Source organism: Oncorhynchus mykiss, chromosome 27 (assembly GCF_013265735.2).
Source record: "Oncorhynchus mykiss isolate Arlee chromosome 27, USDA_OmykA_1.1, whole genome shotgun sequence".
In the NCBI taxonomy this organism is placed as follows: domain Eukaryota; kingdom Metazoa; phylum Chordata; class Actinopteri; order Salmoniformes; family Salmonidae; genus Oncorhynchus; species Oncorhynchus mykiss.
The window spans coordinates 1,739,611-1,762,745 of record NC_048591.1 but is presented as its reverse complement, the minus strand read 5'-3'; the positions used below and the strand labels follow the sequence as shown (position 1 = coordinate 1,762,745).

Sequence of the window (23,135 nt, the reverse complement as noted above, 5' to 3'; positions counted from 1 at the left end):
AGAAAATACATCCAAAAATGTGTAGACTCAGAAGCTTGATGTAGTCATTGTGCGCTATGAATATGGGACCAAATACACATACAGTGCATTTGGAAAGTATTCAGAACCCTTGACTTTTTCCACATTTTGTGGCTTTTCAGCCTTATTCTAAAATATATTAAATAGTTGTTATCCCTTCATCTACACACAATACCCCATAATGACAAAGTAAAAACAAGTTTTTTTTAAATATTAGCAAATGTATTCAAAATAAAACACTGAAAAACACATTTACATAAGTATTCAGACCCTTTACTCAGTACTTTGTTGAAGAACCTTTGGCAGCGATTAAAGCCTTGAGTCTTCTTGAGTGTGACGCTACAAGCTTGGCACACCTGTATTTGGGGAATTTCTCCCATTCTTCTCTGCAGATCCTCTCAAAATTTGTCAGGTTGGATGGGGAGCGTCGCTGCACAGCTACTTTCAGGTCTCTCCAGAGATGTTCGATCAGGTTCAAGTCTGGGCTCTGTCTGGGCCAATCAAGGACATTCAGAGACTTATCCCAAAGCCACTCCTGCGTTGTCTTGACTGTGTGCTTAGGGTCGCTGTCCTGTTGGAAGGTGAACCTTCGCCCCAGTCAGAGGTCCTGAGTGCTATGGAGCAGGTCTTCACCAAGTCTCAGTACTTTGCTCCGTTCATCTTTACCTTGATCCTGACTAATCTCCCAGTCCCTGCCTCTGAAAAACATCCATGATTCTGCCACCGCCATGCTTCACCTTTAGGCATGGAGCCAGGTTTCCTCCAGACGTGATGCTTGGCTATCAGGCCAAAGAGTTCAATCTTGGTTTCATCAGATCAGAGAAACTTGTTTCTCATGGTCTGAGAGTCCTTTAGGTGCTTTAGGTGCCTCCAAGCAGGCGGTCCTGTGGCTTTTACTGAGGAGTGGCTTCTGTCTGTCCACTCTACCATAAAGGCTTGATTGGTGGAGTGCTGCAGAGATGATTGTCCTTCTGGAACGTTCTCCTATTTCCACAAAGGAACTCGAGAGCTCTGTCAGAGTGACCATCGGGTTCTGACCAAGGCCATTCTCCCCCGATTGCTCAGTTTGGCTGGGCGGCCAGCTCTAGGAAGAGTCTTGGTGGTTGCAAACTTCTTCCATTTAAGAATGATGGAGGTCACTGTGTTTTTTGGTACCCTTCCCCAGATCTGTGCCTTGACACAATCCTTTCTCGGAGCTCTATGGACAATTCCTTCGACCTCATATCTTGGTTTTTCCTCTGACATGCACTGTCTACTGATGGACCTTATATAAACAGGTGTGTGCCTTTCCAAATGTAATAATGTCCAAAAATGTCCAAAAACCTGTTTTCTCTTTGTCATTTTGGGGTATTGTGTGTAGATTGATGAGGATTTTTTTAAAGTTAATCCATTGTGGAAAAAGTCAACGGGTCTGAATAGCTTACGAATGCACTGTAGACAGGTGTGTGCTTTTCCAAATCATGTCCAATCAATTGAATTTACCACATCTGGACTCCAATCAAGTTGTAGAAACATCTCAAGGATTATCAATGGAAACAGGATGCATCTGATCTCAATTTCGTGTCTCATAGAAAATGGTCTGAATAATTATGTAAATAATCTGTTTTTTATTTTTAATACATTTGCAAAAATCTGTTTTCGCTTTGTAATTATAAGGTATTGTGTGAGGATTGATTATATATTTTTTTTATTTAATCGATTTTTGTCACGTTCTGACCCTAGTTATTGTGTTAATTGTTTGTTTTAGTTGGTCAGGATGTGAGTTGGGTGGGCATTCTATGTTTTGTGTGTCTAGGTTGTTTTTCTGTGTTCGGCCTAGTATGGTTCTCAATCAGAGGCAGGTGTCGTTAGTTGTCTCTGATTGAGAATCATATTTAGGTAGCCTGGGTTTCACTGTTTGTTTGTGGGTGATTGTTTCCGTGTCTGTGTTTTACACCACAAGGTACTGTTTTCGGTTTCGGTAATTCACGGTACGATTATTGTTTTTGTATGGAGTGTTCAGTTTATGTGTTTTAATAAACAACCATGGACACTTACCACGCTCTTCTTCAGGCGTACCATTACAATTTTAGAATAACACTGAAACATAACAAAATGTGAAGGGGTCTGAATGCTGACCCAATGCACTGATGCACAAAGTGAAAACAGCATCCTTGTCGTCAACATTGTTGCATGTGCTGCATTGACCATGCAGACTGAACGCAAGTGTCTCGTGGTCGAGGAACAACAAATGTGCTCCTTTAGTGACAGGGGGCGTGGTTAAGGCTGTCTGGAAAGCGGAGAGATGACTCAAGTAGCGAAGTAAACTATAAAGATGGACGTTACACAGCGCAATATTCCGTGTGTTCAATTGTTTTTCATACTATCAAATAATAAGCCAATCTTGTCTCCTAAATTAACTACAATGTTCAAAAATATTAACGCAACGTGGAAAGTGTTGGTTTCATGAGCTGAAATAAAAGATCCCCGGAAATGTCCATATGCACAAAACGCTTATTTTTCTAAAATGTTGTGCACACATTTGTTTACATCCCTTATAGTGAGCATTTTTCATTTGCCAAGAGGCTGATTAAACAGCATGATCATTACACAGGTGTACCTTGTGCAGGAGACAAAACACCATCCTAAAATGTGACTCGTTTCAAGAATCTAGCCGTATGTCGCAAGCAGTGGTATAAAGTACTTAAGAAGTACTTTAAAGTATTTTTACTTAAGTAGTTTTTTGGGGTATCTGTGTAACAGTATAGCTTTCATCCCTCTCCTGTTAGGGTTGGGTCAATTGAATCTGGTATCAGGATAAATATGACATTGAGTCATCATATTGTATACTATGTACTTTTTATTAGCTAAGCAATAAGTGGTAAATGCAATTTTCGTATACACGGGCTCTCGGTCACACCTCGCAGGGCAAACAGAGAACTGACTTGTTCCTGACAAAGATATTATAATATACTCTGACAGAAGTAGTTCCTGCTTCTGAGCCGGCCTGTCAGAGTAGAGACTGGGCGTGGTTTAAACTCACCTATCGTTGATCGTTGGCGCCCGAGCTGGTCCCAGACCCCTAGGCGCTTCAGCGGTCAGTCGTTGTAGTTGTGTAGAATATCTATGCGCCCATGCTCGATACAGTTATCACGCACCTGGCTCCTGTTATCTAACAAAAGACAGTTTGTTCCCTACACTACGTTCTGTATGTGTCCGTTTTTATGTTATTCTGTATTTTTCCATCACGAGAAAGGCCCATGGCCCTGAAACTGTTAACAATGTCTCAAGTCAGCTATGTTGCATAACACATACACCCACACAAGCCAACAGCAAATAATATTCCATCACATATGATATGGTAACGGGCTATAGTGTTTAACACAGAACCTCACAATAACCTGGGCTCGAACCAGGGGACCCTCTGCACACATCAACCACAGTCACTCACGAAGCATCATTACCCATCGCGCCACAAAAGCCACGGCCCTTGCAGAGCAAGGGGAACAACTCCTTCTTGGTCTCAGAGCAAGTGATGTCACCGACTGAAACACTATTAGTGCGCACCACCGCTAACTAGCTAGCCATTTCACATCGGCCACATCTGTACTTTACTATTTATATTTTTGACTACTTTTACATTCCTGAAGAAAATATTGTAATTTAAAAATTTTCCTTGACATCCAAAAGTACTGGTTACATTTTGAATGCTTAGCAGGAAAGGAAAATAGTCAAATTCACACACTTATCAACCGAACATCCCTGGTCATCCATACTGCCTCTGATATGGCGGACCCACTAAACACACATGCTTATTTTGTAAATGAGTGTGCCCGTGTCATACCCAAGAAGACTCGAGGTTGTAATCACTGTCAAAGGCTATGAATACTTATGTATATGTGATATACGTGCTTCTACACCTGCATTGCTTGCTGTTTGGGGTTTTAGGCTGGGTTTCTGTACAGCACTTTGAGATATCAGCTGATGTACGAAGGGCTATATAAATAAATTTGATTTGATTTTGATTTGATTTGATATCTTTTTTTTTATGTATAAACAGCAGTTTTTGCTTTGTCATTATGGAGTATTGTGTGTAGAATGATGAGGGGAAAAAACAATCCATTTTAGAATAAGGCTGTAATATAACAAAATGTGGAAAAAGTCAAGGGGTCTGAATACGTTGAAGGCACTGTAGCTACAAACAAAAGAGAGTTAAATGGTTCCAGTCTACCGTGAAGCGTTCATCCATGTACTGGATATGGGTTTGAGTCTAGCTACATTTACAGCTATTATAACTTTATAATTTTTCCAGAAAAGTAATTTTCATTGCAAGTTAAAATGTACTGTTCGCTAGCTAGTGAGCATTTGCTTGCTGGCTTGCTAGCTAACGATGCGTAAATTATCTGTGTTGTAATATTATTCGAATCAGAAATCCATTTACATTGGTTGTTATAGATTCAATGTTAGCTAGCTAGTTAACATTGGGCTAGTTGGTTAGCTTTAGCTACCTTCAGATTCATACTACAGCTATGACATTCAATTTGTATTGGTATGAGTTGAGATTATGCTGGTTCATTGTTTAGCTAGCTAGCTACATGTCTAAACAAAAGACTCACCAAATGATTACATGACCCATCAAGTTAGCCAGTCTGGGAGTTATTATGGTGAGTGATTAATAGAGTGATTAATCTCCTGGGTGGCGCAGTGGTCTAAGGGATTCTGAGTTCGAGCCCAGGCTCGGTCGGGAGGCCCATGGGGCAATGCATCCCTGGCCGGCAGGGATATCCTTGTCTCATCACGCACTAGCGACTCCTGTGGTGGGCCGGGCGCAGTGTACACTGACCAGGCGCCAGGTGTACAGTGTTTCCTCCGACACATTGGTGCAGCTGGCTTCCGGGTTGGATGTGCATTGTGTCAAGAAGCAGTGCTCTTGACCTTTGCCTCTCCCGAGTCAGTACGGGAGTTACAGCGATGAGACAATTGGGGGGAAATTCTTCAACTTTTTTTTAAATAGAGTGATTCACTTCTTTGGGACTGGTATTAGCTTGGATTAAAAGGTGCCCAGAGTAAACTGCCTGCTCAGTCCAAAAAGCTAGAATATGCATATAATTAATAGATTTGGATATCAAACAATAAGACGTTTCTAAAACTGTTTGAATGATGTCTGTGAGTATAACATACATCTTAAATATGGCAGGCAAAAACCTGAGAAAAAATCCACCAGAAAGTGGGAAATCTGAGGTTTGTATTTTTTCAACTCTTTGCCTATCCAAGATACAGTGGAAATGGGGTCATATCGTACTTCCTAAGGCTTCCACTAGATGCCAACAGTCTTTAGAACCTTGTTTCATGCTTCTACTGTGAAGGAGGGGGGAATGGGAGCTGAATGAGTCAGAGGTCTGCCAGAGTGGCATGAGCTGGTCACCCGCGCTCACATGAGAGTTAGTTGCATTCCATCGCATTTCTACAGACAAAGGTGTAGTATGATCTAAAATAAGGACAGGTGACAACGAGGTTCTAGCTCCAGCCTGTTTATTAACCTAACCCTTGCATGTCCTACATAGGTACGGATACCCCCAAGGTGCATCCTACTACAAAAGGAATTCTCCGGTTGAAACATTATTGAAGATTTATGTTAAAAACATCCTAAAGATTGATTCTATACTTCGTTTGACATGTTTCTACGAACTGTAATATTTTTTTTCGTCTGAACTTTCACCTGGACTTGCGTCGTGAAGTTTGGATTGTGTACTAAACGCGTGAACAAAAAGGAGGTATTTGGACATAAATGATGGACTTTATCGAACAAATCAAACATTTATTGTGGAAATGGGATTCCTGGGAGTACATTCTGATGAAGATCATCAAAGGTAAGTGAATATTTATAATGTTATTTCTGATTTCTGTTGACTCCAACATGGCGGATATCTTTGTTTTCTGAGCGCCGTTCTCAGATTATTGCATGGTTTGCTTTTTTCCGTAAAGCTTTTTTATTTATTTATATAAATATGCACTTTATTGAACAAAACATACATGTATTGTGTAACATGAAGTCCTATGAGTGTCATCTGATGAAGATCATCAAAGGTTAGCGATTCATTTTATATATTTGTGCTTTTTGTGACTCCTCTCTAGGCTGGAAAAATGGCAGAATCTTTCTGTGACTTGGCGGTGACCTAACATAATCGTTTGTGGTGCTTTCGCTGTAAAGTCTATTTGAAATCGGACACTTTGGTGGTATTAACAACAACAAATGGTATAAGATACATGTATGTTTGAGGAATTTTAATTATGAGATTTCTGTTTGAATTTGGCGCTCTGCACTTTCACTGGCTGTTAACGGGATTTCAGCCCTAAGACGTTAAAGCTAGTGCAGTGAGCACCAAATGTCAAATAGTGTTCGCTAGTAGTAGTATTAGCTTAGAAAGCGTATTGTGGTAAACCGTTTTGTTGAGCACACAGGGATGGAAACAGAGACGGGGAGGTTCTAGTCAGAAAACACAACTTCACTCAGCAACTAAAAATAAATGTAACAACAAAATAACTCCTTCTCATATTCTGGGCTAAGGCAAGGAAATCATGTTCTGATGCTGATTGGCTTCTTTTTAGGAAGTTGTGAAACAAGTGTTTTTTTCTTCTCATGAAGGCCAAGTCTGAATATTTCATGTCTGTTACCACTGGTAGCCTGAATGACCCTATAAAGTTTTGGAAGGCTATTAAGTCTATGTCGGGAAACAGTAATGTTAATGATTTACCGTCATGTGTATTGAAGGACTTTATTGCTGTAAATGACAACTGAAATGCTTCAATGAGCACTTTGTATCATCTAGTAGGCTGTTTGATTCAGTGTCCTCTGTCTCTGTACAACCCTGTGTGGATGAACCAGCGAGAGCTGGTCAAACTTTGAGCTTTTTTCCATTCTAAGTGTATGTTGAAGGAATTCTAAATTCCTCTGTATTATTTCCCAATCAGAATTAAATACTCTGTCAATGCATTCGAAGGGTTTGTAAGTCCCTATATTTTTATAAGAATGGACAGAGCCCCGGTCTTAAAAGTCAGGTAACAGCGTTTAATTCAAGAGAGTACTGGTTACATACACATTTTTCCACAGGTTATAAACTGAAAATGACGTCAGCGTTTTCTAAATGTTCTATCTCTTCATGACACGGGTAGAGAGGCCCTATAGTTCTCGAGCCTTCCCTCCTCGCCTGAAGCCAAGGTCAGTGTAAATCAGCATTCTAGACAGTCTGGAGATAGTCCGTCCCTGCCATCTGGAGATAGTTCATTCATTTGTACAAAGGAACAGACCGTCATTGTTACTAAAGTCCTGACTATTTTATATACAATTGGGAATGGGAGCAAGAGAGAAAATTAATTATGTACAGTACATAATAGCATTTGGACTAGTCAGTCCTGATTGAAATGTATACATAATTAGTCATCATTGATAAAAATTCCCTTAACAGTGTAGGAGGTACATAAAGTCCTAAAATCCTTAGATCAGAGAAAGCCTGCAGGTCCTGATCTTTTGGATCCCTGCTTTTTAAATCTGCCAGCTGATTTCATAGCTGAATCACTTACATATCTGTTCAATCTAACCCTGGAATGTAATGAAATTCCAAAGATCTGGAAATCAGCATTTGTCCTACCACTTTTAAAAGGGAGAGATCCAACTCTTTTAAATAATTATAGGCCAATCTCAAAGCTGTCACCCTGGTGAAAATACTTGAAACCCTTAAGAGTTTTTATATGCTAACACTATTTTATCAATGTACCAATCTGGCTTCAGGAAGAAGCATAGCAGAATTACAGCAGCCATGAAGGTTTTAAATTATATTACTGAAGCCCTTGACAAAAACAGCAGTGTGTCTCACTTTTTATTGATCTCTAAGGCTTTTGATACAGTTGATCATGCTATACTGAGGCAGAGATTGTCGAGTGTAGGTCTTTCAGAGCATGCAGTTGCATGGTTTGCTAACTATCTGTCTGATAGAACTCAGTGCACTCAATTTGACGGGCTTATACCTGTTAAATTGTCTGTCTGTAATGGTGTGCCCCAGGGCTCTGTACATGGTCCCTTCTTATTCACTATTTATATACATAATTTTGACAAAAATGTGCAAAATGAGCAACTTCACTTTTATGCTGATGATACTGTTATTTATTGTGGTGCCTCGTCTCTCTCAAAAGCTTTCCAGAACTTGCAAACTGCTTTTTATACTGTTGTGTCATTTGAAGCCTATCCTCAATACTGACAACTAAACTAATAGTGTTTTCTAAAGCAAGACATAGATCTCTGAACCTTTCACCTATTACTACCTGTCAGGGTAATGAGATTGAGACTGTAACCTCATGAAAGTCTCTTGGAATTGTAATTGATGACTGCCTCTGTTTTAAATTGCATATTCAACAACTTACAAAAAAATTAAGCTGAAGTTGGGATTTTATTTGAGGAATAAGGCCTGTTTTTCTTTTGAAGCCAAAAGGAAGCTAGTATCAGCTACATTTATGCCTTTACTAGACTATAGGGATATTTATATATGAATGCTTCAGCTCAGTGTTTGAGATCAATTGACACCCTTTACCATGACGCATTGAGATGTATTTTAAATTGCAAAACCCTTACGCACCACAGCCCTTTGTATACCAAGATTGGCTGGTCTTCTCTAGTCACTCATAGGCTGTCACTGGTATAGTTTTATTTACAAAGCCATTTTGGGTTTACTAACATTTTATAGGGGCATTTTTATTGTTCTGGTGTGGTGGGTACTCTCTTTGTTCACAGGGCCTTATCCTGCTAACTGTTCCAAATGTCAGAACTGAATTTGGTAAAAGGGCTTTAAACTGGAATAACTTGTCCCGATTGGTATTTCTAAATCACTGATGAAGGATTTTGAAGCTGATTCCCTGACCTGCCAATGTTTTTAATTAGCTGTTTGATGATTTTGTAATACTCTTGTGAATTCTATGGTTTTTACGAGATTACTTGTAGTTTTTCATGTCTGTCTGTAATTGTGTAATTACTTGGTGCTGCCTATCTTGGCCAGGATGCTCTTGAAAAGGAGATTTCAAATCTCAATGAGCACTTCCTGGTTAAATAAAAATTAAATGAAGTTTTCTGCTGGACCAACTCTCGGAGTGCTTGTCGTTGGATCATGCTGAGGTCTTCCCCCATGGAAACTTCGACGGAGGATGGGTTCTGCTGTTCCCGGGACCACGTTGCGCAACAGCGCCTCTTGTGCTTGCCATCTCTTTAGAAGGTTCATATGGTAAAGCTGGAGGCGTTTTCTCCGCTCTGGTTGGCTGACCTTATAATTGACGTCACCCACCCGCTCGACAATGTCATTTTTTGCTCTCTGTTCTGGGGATCAGCACCAAGACCTTCTCACCTGGGTGGAACTCTCGTGGTTGGGCCCCATGGTTGTATGCATGCTCCTAGGTGCGTTCGCCATCATCCTCTGTACACCACCCGATGTCACAGGAATTCCAAAAAGATCTTCAAGGACAACAACCACCCGAGCCACTGCCTGTTCACCCCGCTATCCTCCAGAAGGCGAAGTAAGTACAGGTGCATCAAAGCGGGGACCGAGCTTCTATCTCAAGGCCATCCGACTGTTAAACAGCCACCACTAACATTGATTGGCTGCTGCCAACATACTGACTCATCTCTAGCCACTTTAATAATGACAAATTGATGTAATAAATGTATCACTAGCCACTTTAAACAATGCCACATTACTTTATATAATGTTTACATACCCTACATTACTCATCTCATATGTATACACTGTACTCTACTGCATCTTGCCTATGCCGTTCGGCCATCGCTCATTCATATATCTTTATGTACATATTCTTATTAATTCCTTTACACTTGTATGTATAAGGTAGTTGTTGTGAAATTGTTAGGTTAGATTACTTGTTAGATATTACTGCATGGTCAGAACTAGAAGCACAAGCATTTCGCTACACTCGCATTAACATCTGCTAACCATGTGTATGTGACAAATAATTTGATTTGATTTATGAAAAAGTGCCAATAGCCATCTGAAAAAGCACCTAGATACTCGGTCTACATATTTGTCTAACCTTATATTACTTTGGCCTCTCAAGCATAACACAAACAGTTCATGTTGGAACTGTAAGCTCTCTGCCCTCCCTCAGTATTTTAGTTCTGTGCTTGTTTGTTGCTGTGTTTTTGTTCTGTGTGTCGGCAGAATCAGCTATTCTGGAAAGTTTTTTTGTTTTCATCAACATGTGCAATTGAAACATTGCTAGAAACCCACATGAAAAGAGGCCTCAATCTGCCTCCTGGGATATGTTTGTGTGCATGGTTGTTTTAAGCGATCATCATTAAATATTACATCAGTTTGCGTGTGGGTATGTATGTGAGTGGATTTGTATTCTTCTTACAATTATTATTTTCCTTTGTATCTGAACATGTCTTACAAAAGGGTAGTCACAAAAAAAATCCTCCAAGCAAAGTTGTGCTCCTGTCAGTGTAAACTGATCATGGCAGTCACTGGGAGACACCTTGTTACATCAGAACCACGGTTCAAAAAGAGGCCCCCTCTGCTGAAGAACCACTGATGTAGTTATAGAAAGAAGCATAGGTGTGTCTGTGTTCAGTGCGGTGGAAGGATACGTGAGAAGGCGCAGCCGTGTAGCTACAGTAATGTTAGACAGAAAGGAAGAGGACGGTGTGCGCAGCCTAAATAGTAACTAAGTGGAAGTGCTGTTCTGTCAACGGACAGCAACAGAACAGCTTCTGTATGAAAGGTAAAGGAGAGAAAAAGACTGATGAAATAAGAAAAGAGGAGGGGAAGAGTGTGTGTTCTGTAGGAGCCAGGGTGCTTAATGTAGGGTCACTTTCTTTAAGCATCAGAACGCAACCTTTTCTCCCATATCACAGGCACCCACTGGGTTTCCATCACATATATTTAAATGTTTTTGGATGTCTGTATATGCTTGTTCTCTAAGAAAATCACAAATAAAATGTTAAAGAAAAATTCAAGTCCATAGTGATTCAGTACAGATGTATTCTGTATAACGTACAGTAAATCAATACAACAGTGAACATGACTATAAAGCATAGGCCTTGGGTCTGGATTTGTCTACAGGTATACTGAATGGCAATCCCATGGCATCTACAGTAATCTTATTTTATCTATTGATTTTCCTTTATTTTACCAGGCAAGTCATGTAGAACACATCTCTTTAACAATAACGACCTGACCAATATGGAGCAATGAGTCATGCAGCAAAGCAGACAAGTGACAACATTACATAAGCAAACAATTTTTAAAAGCTCTCTACATCATCTCGCCTTTCGGTTCTTCATGACCCTCAGCATTTCAAGCTGTGACGTCCAGCTGATGTTGTACATTAGGCCTTTGGCCATGGCTCGACAGTGTGGCTGACCCATGCTTGGACAGCCCGCTCATGCCTCGGTGGGTGACTCATCATCGTCAGGGATGACTCCTTTCAGGTAGACCCTCTTGAACTCCTCAAACACCATGTCATCAGACTCACTGCCAGCACAACGATTTGAAGAGGTGGAGAAGGACAGGCACAGAGAGAGAGGGGAGATAGAGATGGGCAGAAAGAAAGGAGAGAGAGAGGAGAGAGAGAAAGAGGGACACAAGGAGACATCAGTATCAGTCCAAAGAGAAAGCCAGTCAGGTCTCTCACCAGTCAGTTCTTCCTCAGTTCTTACTGACATGCATGCGCGCGCACACACACACACACACACACACACACACACACACACACACGCCCATAAACAGCGATGAGGACACAGTTTAGGAAAATTACAAATGGGACAAAGGAGGTTATAAAACTGTCTGTCACTATACCATTTCAATTTAGCCAAGTCCTATTGGACTATTAGAACAGGAGGACGCACAGTGACACAAAATAGAATGCAAAACAAAAGGATCTAACACTGAATAATAGGAGCAACAGGCAAGCAGGAGGAATCACACCACAGAAATATAATCTATAGAACGGACATCTACAGTCAAGTCAAAAATCCGTGATCGGCGGACTGGTGGCAATATTGAGTGTACCCATGCCAGGAAGTTAAATCTTGACGCTCAGCATTACATTTAATGTCTTTCTATTTCTATGGATCACACACACAACAAAACAGGGAGTGGCATGAAATGACATCACAACAAAACAGGAGCGGCTTACCCCTCCTTAGCTGTATAATGCAAACAGATCCAGGTATGGAAAAGGAATGGAAAGAAAGTGGTCATCATAAAAGGATAACATAAAAGAATGTCATCAGAAGAGATTGTGTCCTCTCTATATAGGCCTAAATGTAATCTGGATGGAGGCGTATTAGGTATGTGTGGACATTACAAAGCTACTTGTAAGCTTGTCTACACAGCAGTGGGGTCACTGGGGTGGATTTAGTAATAAGAGGAATCAGCAATAAGACAAGCTGATTAAATACATTGGCCTCTGAACACTGCTTGAAACAGACTGCAAAATATTGTAATAGAAGCTTGACAGTGATTGTAAGATGTGCAGTAGACAGTTATTTAAAAGGCCAGAAGATTTTCCAGACTATGTGACCTGTCCAGGGAAAAACTCCCAGCCCTAGTCAGTCATCAAGGGCTCTGAGAGGGAATGCATGGAGGGTGATGAAGGGAGAGTGAAGGGTGGTGTAGGTGGAGAGCTTTGTGAAAGACATAGTGGACATTGTGGACATAAAGAGAGAGGCTGGGGATTAAGAGGCCCTGAACTAACCTGGCTCAGGTTTAGGATGCATGAGCCGGAATGGGACCTCCACTGCAACCTCACTGGAACAAAAAATACATTCACAAAAATGAGAATAGGTATGACAGACAAACTTTATTTTTTGTTACTGACTGAGTGACTGTAATGTAAAATAAAAAATAAAAAAATGAATACTTCGTAATACTTTCACCGAAAAGATGAGTAAAAAAGAGCCTGCGGAACCAGTTACTTAATCACATTTAGTTGAAATCAGACATACCTAGATCCCACCATCCTTTTGAGAATAGATCAGGAAAGAAGGTGATTAAATTAATAATTGGTATTATTTAGAATATTTAACATAGGAGCTTAGATTATGTTATGGTAGATATGCTATGGCTAGCTACAGAAGATTCACATACTCACCCAGAAGCATTGAGCCTAACCACCACTTTGTATGACACAAGCATACCCTGCACTTCCTTTAGGACTTCCTCCTTCACACTGCAGGCAGGAGAGAGGGGGAGGGGCAGGTCAGAATATTAGAGATCTTCTGCTGCCATCTTGTAAATGTAAACCAGTGTGAGATCTCAGAGCAGCAGAGCGTAGTTATGCTCACTCACATGCTCGAGGAAGCCAGACAGGTGTCCTCATGCTTCAGTTTCCCATCCAGAGCAATGCCTCGTCTTTCCTTGTTAGCAGCCAATAGAGGAATGAGGGTGTACACGTTCTTCAGGGTTGTTCCAGGGGGCACTGTATCTCTGTGGGGAAACATAGGAAGACATTGCCTTATTTGTGATTCCACCAGCTTGATGATGCAACTGTATTTGACCAAAAAACTAATCACCAGCAATAAAGGTAGCATAAAGAGAAAATCTACACAGAGGTAGAAAGTTATTCAATGGGGAATGTATTTTATTAAATCCAATTAAATTGTCTGAACAAGAGACTGATTGATTGATACTTACGAGGTCTCTTCAAGGGCAACTGCCCTTACATACTTGTCATTGGAATAAAGTACCACGTTGGTCACCTGCTCCACTGTAGAAGGAGGCAGGCAGAATGAACATATATAGTAGGTCACTTCAAAACACCACACCGCCAAACAACAGCAACAACAACATTCTCACCTGCAACAGTGATGTCTTTCAGTGATCTGCTGGAGCTGTTGTTGATGTAGACACTGACCTTGATTGGTTCACCATGGTAGTGTGTCTGCAGGGAGAGAGAGAGGAAGACACAGACCAAGCCACTATTAATAGAGGAATGAGGGTGTAAGTCACAAGCAAGTCTCAAATCACAAGGTTCGTGTCTCAAGTCGAGTCCGAAGTATAACGGGTCAAGTCCAAGTCGTTTATTCTAAGAGCAAGTCAAGTCGAGCCAGATGTGCCCTTTAGCAAGGCACCAAAATCAACACAAAAAATTGCTTCAGGGGTGCTGCACTGTGGTTGACCGAGTACTCCAAGGTTTGAAAGCAAGAGACACATTTTCGTAATCTGAACGGAAAATATAAGTATTATTCTTCTTTGCTGGAATTGTGGATGCAGAGACTAATATTCCATAAGATCAACGTAATAGTACCATCAGGGGCGGACTGAAACAACAATTCAGGCTGGGGATTTGACTCCATCCCAGGCCACCCTGTTCACGCAAACCACTAGAACGCTAATTTTGTAGGCTAACCCTTATCTGTTGATGTAACGGGTACCAAACTAGTTATACATTTGGCCACTATGTTCATCTGGGAAGAAAGTTATCCACATTAAAAAATACAAACATTTGGGACTGACCAGTTTCAAGGTATGCTATGGCTATGTGTGCACCCTCAAACTCTCTAGGAATACACCAATCATAGCACATACAAATGTACAAGGCTAGACACACAAAACTATTAGCCTACACTTTTTAAAAAGAGAATGAAATATCCAGAGTTAGCTCAAATGTTCAAATTATTTTCTTTATATTCAAGCATCAAGCATATCAAAAGTATTTTAAAAAACTTCACACACACACACACACACACACCCACATTCACTGAACTTGAACATAAGCTACAACAATGTAAGTAGGTATAATACAAAAGTCAAAAAAGACCTCTACAAAAAATGTAGATTACAATGTTCACTCGCTGGTGTCAATAAAGCCAACAGCACACAATAAACACATCTATACACTGAGTCAATGAAATTGAACATTGGCTACATAACTGCAAGTATAATATGAAAGTCCAAAAAACATGCCTCTGTACAAAAGCTTTAACTCACAGCAAATGTTCTTTCACCCTTGTCAGCCTGTTAAGGAAGAGTCATAACATAGCTACTTCAGAGTAACCAGGAAGTAATTACCACTAGTAGCAATATAATTTCAAAAACTTGCCATGATTGTCATCCATGTTTTCCAAGTTATATGCAGCTTAGTGTCTGTGTCCTGTAGCTAAGCCCACATTTACCAACAACTAACTACATCAATCACACGTTCCATGACCTGCCTCCTCTTTCTGACCTGGTCTCGTTGAACTGACATTTGCTTATCTCTTAGAAGAGTACAGATGTCTGTTTTGCTGGCTCTGAGGAAAAAGGCTTCTGCACTTTCTCTCATGTTCCTGTACTCTCTGATGGGCATGTTTCCAGGCCTGCATGCCTCCTTTGATAAATGCACTATCACTGGCTGAAGGTTTTGCGAATGCAAGACATACTGAGCAGAACAAGGAGTGAGTTACTTCATTGTATGTCAGACATTTTCTGTTTGTGCCATCTTTGGAGTGGAATATATTGGGAATGAATCTGAGGGGTTTGTTTTGGGTGGTACTGAAAAAATAAGTCAAAATCCTTGGACTGATGGGCAAAATAATAAAATGGATTTTCAGTGCTTTCGCTGTGCCTTTCTATTTTCCATGTACTGGGCTCTGAACCTCGCTCTCTCTGCACGTCTGGTTGCTTTGCAGAATGCGATTAACATTGTAAATAACCTAAACTTAAACTTGTATTACTTGTGCAGTCATTGATTGTATGCCCCCCGATTACAGTCCTACTGATAATCTCATAAATAAAGAACCAATTCCTCTAAAATCATAGCCTCCATGTTTAGGTTTGTGCTCTTAAGTTGTAGCTGAAGGTTCCTGCTCTGAGTCTGACTCTGAACTGACCACCTCCAGTTCTGCAGGAACACCTGAAGCTCTAGTGATGCTGCTGCTTCCTTCTCCGCCTTTGCAAAGAACATACTCTATTATCATATTCACTATCATTAGTGTATCAGTAGGCAACATGAATACAGCTCTGGAAAAAAATTAAAAAGAGTGGTCTCTTAATTTGGAGTTGTCTCTTAATTTTTCCCAGAGCTGTATGTTATTGTAACTTGTAATGCTGGTACTAATGGTGCTAATGATCTTTGTCATTGCCTGTGCTCTGTCACACAAGCTACTACTGTGTTAAGTTCATGGATGTATTATGGTTAGGTTACTGTAGCCTGTTTCGCTGTACAGTGTATGTGCACTTTCCCTAGCTTATGTGGCATGAGTCATGACCGAATATTGGCAAGTCCATAGTCTAGGTTTACTATTTTATACTAGTTGAAACATATTGCCTTCAATGTCATATTATGATCGCTATGTTGCACTCATTGCTATGATATAATTCCTCCACGAAGACGTGCAAACTGTTTAGTCTACCGGCCGTTGTGCCACTATTTTTAGCTAGGCTACTTAGCTAGCCATGCTGGGTGTCGTGTGTGTGTGGTTTAGCTAGTGTTTTGACTGACCTGGTCCCTTACAGGTAAACATGTCGCTTATTTAGCTGCATCTGTGGCAAAGGGCCTTTTTCTTTTTTATTCTCTCTCTGCTCCACCTTTCCATTTCGCTGTGCGAATTGTCTAAAATGTTATTCGTAGAGAAGCGTTGCGGAGAGGCCATATGTCATTTTTGGTGCGCACACCATTTGCAGGATTTCTCAACTCATTCCTGCTAGCTATATTATTGCTGGTCAAGTTGACTATTCACCGCAGGCCAAAACGACCCTCAGGCCTCCGGGAAATGTCCCGGGTGCTCCCGACGGCCAGTCCGCCATTGAGTATCATGCATATTTTGAAACTATATAAACATATTCTAAACATGGAGTAAACAATGGAGCAATACAACCTAATATTTAGTGCTATGATGGGGGTAAACAGTTGTACAAAGCTCCTGAGGTATGTAGGTACAGTCTATTCGAAAAGTATTCAGACACCTCGACTTTTTCCACATTTTGTTAAGTTACATCCTTATTCTAAAGTGTATTAAATAAAAAGAAAATCATCAATCTACACACAATATCTGATAATGACAAAGCGAACAGTTTTACAATTTTTGGGGGCAAATGTATTACAAATAAAAAACAGAAATAACTTATTTACATAAGTATTCATGCCCTTTGCTATGAGATTTGAAATTGAGCTCAGGTACATCTTGTTTCCATTGATCATCCTTAAGATGTTTCTACAACTTCATTAGAGTCCACCTGAGGTAAATTCAACTGATTGGACATGATTTGGAAATACCTGTCTACAGTGCCTTGCGAAAGTATTCGGCCCCCTTGAACTTTGCGACCTTTTGCCACATTTCAGGCTTCAAACATAAACATATAAAACTGTATTTTTTTTGTGAAGAATCAACAACAAGTGGGATACAATCATGAAGTGGAACGACATTTATTGGATATTTCAAACTTTTTTAACAAATCAAAAACTGAAAAATTGGGCGTGCAAAATTATTCAGCCCCTTTACTTTCAGTGCAGCAAACTCTCTCCAGAAGTTCAGTGAGGATCTCTGAATGATCCAATGTTGACCTAAATGACTAATGATGATAAATACAATCCACCTTTGTGTAATCAAGTCTCCGTATAAATGCACCTGCACTGTGATAGTCTCAGAGGTCCGTTAAAAGCGCAGAGAGCATCATGAAGAACAAAGAACACACCAGGCAAGTCCGAGATACTGTTGTGAAGAAGTTTAAAGCCGGATTTGGATTCAAAAAGATTTCCCAAGCTTTAAACATCCCAAGGAGCACTGTGCAAGCGATAATATTGAAATGGAAGGAGTATCAGACCACTGCAAATCTACCAAGACCTGGCCGTCCCTCTAAACTTTCAGCTCAAACAAGGAGAAGACTGATCAGAGATGCAGCCAAGAGGCCCATGATCACTCTGGATGAACTGCAGAGATCTACAGCTGAGGTGGGAGACTCTGTCCATAGGACAACAATCAGTCGTATATTGCACAAATCTGGCCTTTATGGAAGAGTGGCAAGAAGAAAGCCATTTCTTAAAGATATCCATAAAAAGTGTCGTTTAAAGTTTGCCACAAGCCACCTGGGAGACACACCAAACATGTGGAAGAAGGTGCTCTGGTCAGATGAAACCAAAATTGAACTTTTTGGCAACAATGCAAAACGTTATGTTTGGCGTAAAAGCAACACAGCTCATTACCCTGAACACACCATCCCCACTGTCAAACATGGTGGTGGCAGCATCATGGTTTGGGCCTGCTTTTCTTCAGCAGGGACAGGGAAGATGGTTAAAATTGATGGGAAGATGGATGGAGCCAAATACAGGACCATTCTGGAAGGAAACCTGATGGAGTCTGCAAAAGACCTGAGACTGGGACGGAGATTTGTCTTCCAACAAGACAATGATCCAAAACATAAAGCAACATCTACAATGGAATGGTTCAAAAATAAACATATCCAGGTGTTAGAATGGCCAAGTCAAAGTCCAGACCTGAATCCAATCGAGAATCTGTGGAAAGAACTGAAAACTGCTGTTCACAAATGCTCTCCATCCAACCTCACTGAGCTCGAGCTGTTTTGCAAGGAGGAATGGGAAAAAATGTCAGTCTCTCGATGTGCAAAACTGATAGAGACATACCCCAAGCGACTTACAGCTGTAATCGCAGCAAAAGGTGGCGCTACAAAGTATTAACTTAAGGGGGCTGAATAATTTTGCACGCCCAATATTTCAGTTTTTGATTTGTTAAAAAAAGTTTGAAATATCCAATAAATGTTGTTCCACTTCATGATTGTGTCCCACTTGTGTTTGATTCTTCACAAAAAAATACAGTTTTATATCAGTATGTTTGAAGCCTGAAATGTGGCAAAAGGTCGCAAAGTTCAAGGGGGCCGAATACTTTCGCAAGGCACTGTATATATCTACAGTGTATATTTATTTTTTTAACTGCATTGTTTGTTAGGGGCTCGTTAGTAAGCATTTCACTGTAAGGTCTACACCTGTTGTATTTGTAACTACCCTGTTAAGTTGACTGAACTGGTTAGTTTGAAGCTCTTTCTTGTGTGGGCATCTTGATGAAAGCCAGTCAATATTGAAATCCCATACGTTTCACCTCCCTCTGCAACTGAATCCTGTACTCCCTGTTCAGTCATGACTGCATGGCCAGGCACGACTCCAACACCATCATTAAATTTGCAGATGACACAACAGTGGTAGGCCTGATCACCGACAACGATGAGACAGCCTATAGGGAGGAGGTCATAGACCTGGCGCATGGTGCCAGGACAACAGCCTCTCTCTCAACATGATCAAGACAAAAGAGATAATTGTGCAGTCATGACTGAACAGAGAGTACAGGAGGTGGCTGAGCACGCACCCCTGAGGGGCCCCTGTGTTTAGGATCAGCGTGGCGGATGTGTTGTTACCTACCCTTACCACCTGGGGGCGTCCCGTCAGGAAGTCCCGGATTCAGTTGCAGAGGGAGGTGTTTAGTCCCAGGGTCCTTAGCTTATTGATGAGCTTTGAGGGCACTATGTTGTTGAACGCTGAGCTGTAGTGAATGAATAGCATTCTCACATAGATGTTCCTTTTGTCCAGGTGGGAAAGGGCAGTGTGGAGTGCAATAGAGATTGCATCATCTGTGGATCTGTTAGGGCGGTATGAAAATTGAAGTGTGTCTAGGGTTTCTGGGATAGTGGTGTTGATGTGAGCCATGACCAGCCTTTCAAAGCACTTCATGGCTACAGACGTGAGTGCCAGGGGTCAGTAGTCATTTAGGCAGTTTACCTTAGTGTTCTTGAGCACAGGTACTATGGTGGTCTGCTTAAAACATGTAGGCATTACGAACTCGGTCAGGGACAGGTTGAAAATGTCAGTGAAGACACTTGCCAGTTGGTCAGTACACGTCCTGGTAATCTGTCTGGCCCTGCGTTCTTGTGAATGTTGACCTGTTTAAAGGTCTTACTCACAATGGATGCGGAGAGCGTGATCATACAGTCTTCTGTAATAGTTGGTGCTCTCATGCATGTTTCAGTGCCATTTGCCTCGAAGTGAGCATAGAAGTAGTTTAGCTCATCTGGTAGGTTTGTGTTACTGGGAAGCTCTCGGCTGTGCTTCCCTTTGTAGTCTGTAATGGTTTGCATGGTTGGGGTATGTACGGTCACTGTGGGGACGACATCGATGCACTTATTGATGAAGCCAATGACTGATGTGGTGTATTCCTCAATGCCATAGGATGAATCCCGGAACATATTCCAGTATGTGTTAGCAAAACAATCCTGTAGCTTAACATCTGCTTCATCTGACCACTTTTTATTAATCTAGTCACTGGTGCTTCCTGCTTTAATTTCTGCTGGTAAGCAGGAATCAGGAGGATAGAATTATGGTCAGCTTTATATGTGTCCCTGTGTGTGGAGTAAAGGTGGTCCAGAGTTTTTTCCCCCTCTGGTTGCACATTTAAAATGCTGTTAGAAATTTGGTAAAAAGGTCCCTGGTTACTAACAGTACCGTCTGGGTGAGCGTTTTCATGTTTGCTTATGGTGGAATACAGCTCATTCAATGCTGTCTTAGTGCCAGCCTCTGACTGAGGTGGTATGTAAACAGCTTTGAAAAATACAGATGAAAACTCTCTAGGTAGATAGTGTGGTCTACAGCTTATCATGAGATACTCTACCTCAGTCGAGCAATAGCTCGAGACTTCCTTAGATATCGTGCACCAGCAGTTATCTACAAAAATACATTGCCTGCCACCCCTTGTCTTACCAGATGCCGCTGTTATATCCTGCCGGTACAGCGTATAACCAGCTTGCTGTATGTTATGTTGATAGTGTTGCCATGACTCCGTGAAGCATAATATATTACAGTTTTTTATGTCCCAATATTACAGTCTTGAATGTCCCGTTGGTAGTTTAATCTTGCGTCTAGGTCATCTATTTATTCTCCAAAGATTGCACGTTTGCTAGCAGAATGGAAGGAAGCGGGGGTTTATTTTTCCTCCTCCTCCTCCTCTTCAAGCAGATCACGGGGATCTGGGCCTGTTCCCCAGAAAGCAGTATATCGTTAGCGTTGGGCTCGTAAGACTCGGATTCTGGCAGTCTGTGGTGAGTAATCGCAGTCCTGATGTCCGTAAGTTATTTTCGGTCATAAGAGACGGCCCCGGCAACATTATGTACAAAATAAGCAAAAAATAAATAGTTACAAAAAACACAAATTAACGAACAAAAGAACACAAAATCCATCGGATGTAGTGATCACAATATAGTAACCATATCTAGTAACACCAAAGTTCCAAAGGCTGGGACTAATATAGTGTATAAGAGGTCATACAATAAGTTTTGTAGTGATTCCTATTTGGGGGACTGCTGTTGCATGTAGACAACACTACAAGAAACATACAAGGTCCAATTCCTCATTAAGCCCTTGGGGGTGTAGAATCTTAAAGTGGAAGATCCATCGGACTTCACACTGGAGAAGGCACTCATCCATATTGCGGCATCTGCGGCTTGAGAAAACACGGTCAATGGCACAGAATTTAAGATCAGGCACAGCATGATTAGCCTCATGAAAATGTCTGGCCACTGGTGATTTTAGGTCATTTCTTCAGATGGCACTGCAATGCTTGTTGATGCGTAAAAGCCAATTTATGCTTGATCTGATGAATGTGGTCGGAGGCTTCATATGAAGGGTGTAACGCAATTGCAGCGCCTCCGGAGGCACACATCGGCCATATCAAGAACTGTACCGCATCGCTGTGAATCTCTCAAATTTTGTAACAATGCGGAGAGCTCTGTATAGCTCCTCATTGACAAGCTATAGGACAAAATGCTCTCTCCATACAATTTGCGCTGCACCCAATCTGTTCGCTAGCTCACCCGACCTGTGTTGATTGACATTTTGCTTGTCCAATCAGAGGGGCAAGTCTGCGTTTCACTAGCTAATTTGTTGAATTTTTTTTGTTGCAAGGGAGACGTTGAGGCAACAATCTCTGGCTGCATGCAGAGTAATCCACATAAATGCTGTGCCACAAAATGAGTAACAAAACATTGCAAAACCTGGTTAGATGACATTTTTAGTTATTGGTCTCAAGTCAAAGTCGTCTCTCAAGTTATTTTATTTTCTATCAAGTCGAGTCTCAAGTCATCAAATTTGTAACTCGAGTCAGACTCGAATCCAAGTCATGTGACTGAGTCCACAACTCTGGAAAGAGAGAGTGAGAGTGGCAGACAGACAGAGACAGTTGTGACAGTTTCATTAGAGGTTTTGTTTTCATTTTCATTTGAAGAGTTTGATTCCAAAACACTATATATCCATTTAAAATAGCTTTTATTGTTTTAAAGAACTTATGTAAGAGACTGGTGTGTTTTTTCATCACCTTTTCAATGCATGGGGTTGCTCAATGGCATACATGTATTTGTTTGAAATCTATCACGACGGTTTCATTTCAGAGAGAAAAATAATCAGGTTTTGTTGCAAAACCCTATAAACCCTTTTACACAGTCAAATGTGACAAATAACTACATTTTTTTAACTGTACAAATTATACATGTATGACATCTATATACAGTACCAGTCAAAAGTTTGGACACACCAACTCATTTAATAGTTTTTCTTTATCTTTTACTATTTTCCACATTTTAGAATAATAGGGAAGACATCACAACTATGAAATAACACATATGGAATCATGTAGTAACCAAAAAAGTGTTAAACAAATCAAAACATTTGTTCTATTTGAGATTCTTCAAAGTAGCCACCCTTTGCCTTGATGACAGCTTTGCACACTCTTGGCATTCTCTCAATCAGCCTCATGAGGTAGACATCTGGAATGCATTTCAATTAACAAGTGTGCCTTGTTAGAAGTTAATTTATGGAATTTCTTTCCTTCTTAATGCGTTTGAGCCAGTCAGCTGTGTTGTGACGAGGTAGGGGTGGTTACCTCTGCTGCAGAGGATAATTAAGTTCATTAGAGTTAACTGCACCTCAGATTTCAGTCCAAATAAATGCTTCACAAAGGTCAAGTAACAGACACATCTCAACATCAACTGTTCAGAGGAGACTGCATGAATCAGGCCTTCATGGTCGTATTGCTGCAAAGGAATTATTACTAAAGGCCACCAATAAGAAGAAGATACTTGCTTTGGCCAAGAAACAAGAACAAT

At 40.8% G+C, this 23,135-nt stretch overlaps 1 protein-coding gene across 4 annotated transcripts in view; it reads right to left on the bottom strand.

Annotated features, from left to right (window-relative positions):
- Positions 1 to 11,018: 11,018 nt before the first annotated feature.
- The window catches only part of LOC110507315 (S-arrestin), a 29,130-nt gene continuing 17,013 nt past the window's right edge, over positions 11,019 to 23,135 (bottom strand). Inside the window, exons 9-16 of one of the 4 annotated variants that reach the window (XM_036965623.1) lie at positions 13,854 to 13,938; positions 13,692 to 13,764; positions 13,347 to 13,484; positions 13,150 to 13,227; positions 13,004 to 13,018; positions 12,754 to 12,806; positions 12,193 to 12,202; positions 11,019 to 11,528 (exon numbers count right to left, since the gene is read on the bottom strand). In XM_036965623.1, coding sequence (XP_036821518.1) covers positions 11,438 to 11,528; positions 12,193 to 12,202; positions 12,754 to 12,806; positions 13,004 to 13,018; positions 13,150 to 13,227; positions 13,347 to 13,484; positions 13,692 to 13,764; positions 13,854 to 13,938 — 543 coding nt within the window. In that variant the 3' untranslated portion in view covers positions 11,019 to 11,437. The remainder of the gene's footprint in view (positions 11,529 to 12,192; positions 12,203 to 12,753; positions 12,807 to 13,003; positions 13,019 to 13,149; positions 13,228 to 13,346; positions 13,485 to 13,691; positions 13,765 to 13,853; positions 13,939 to 23,135) is intronic. The other 3 variants (XM_036965625.1, XM_036965624.1, XM_036965626.1) reach the window with 3 other exon arrangements.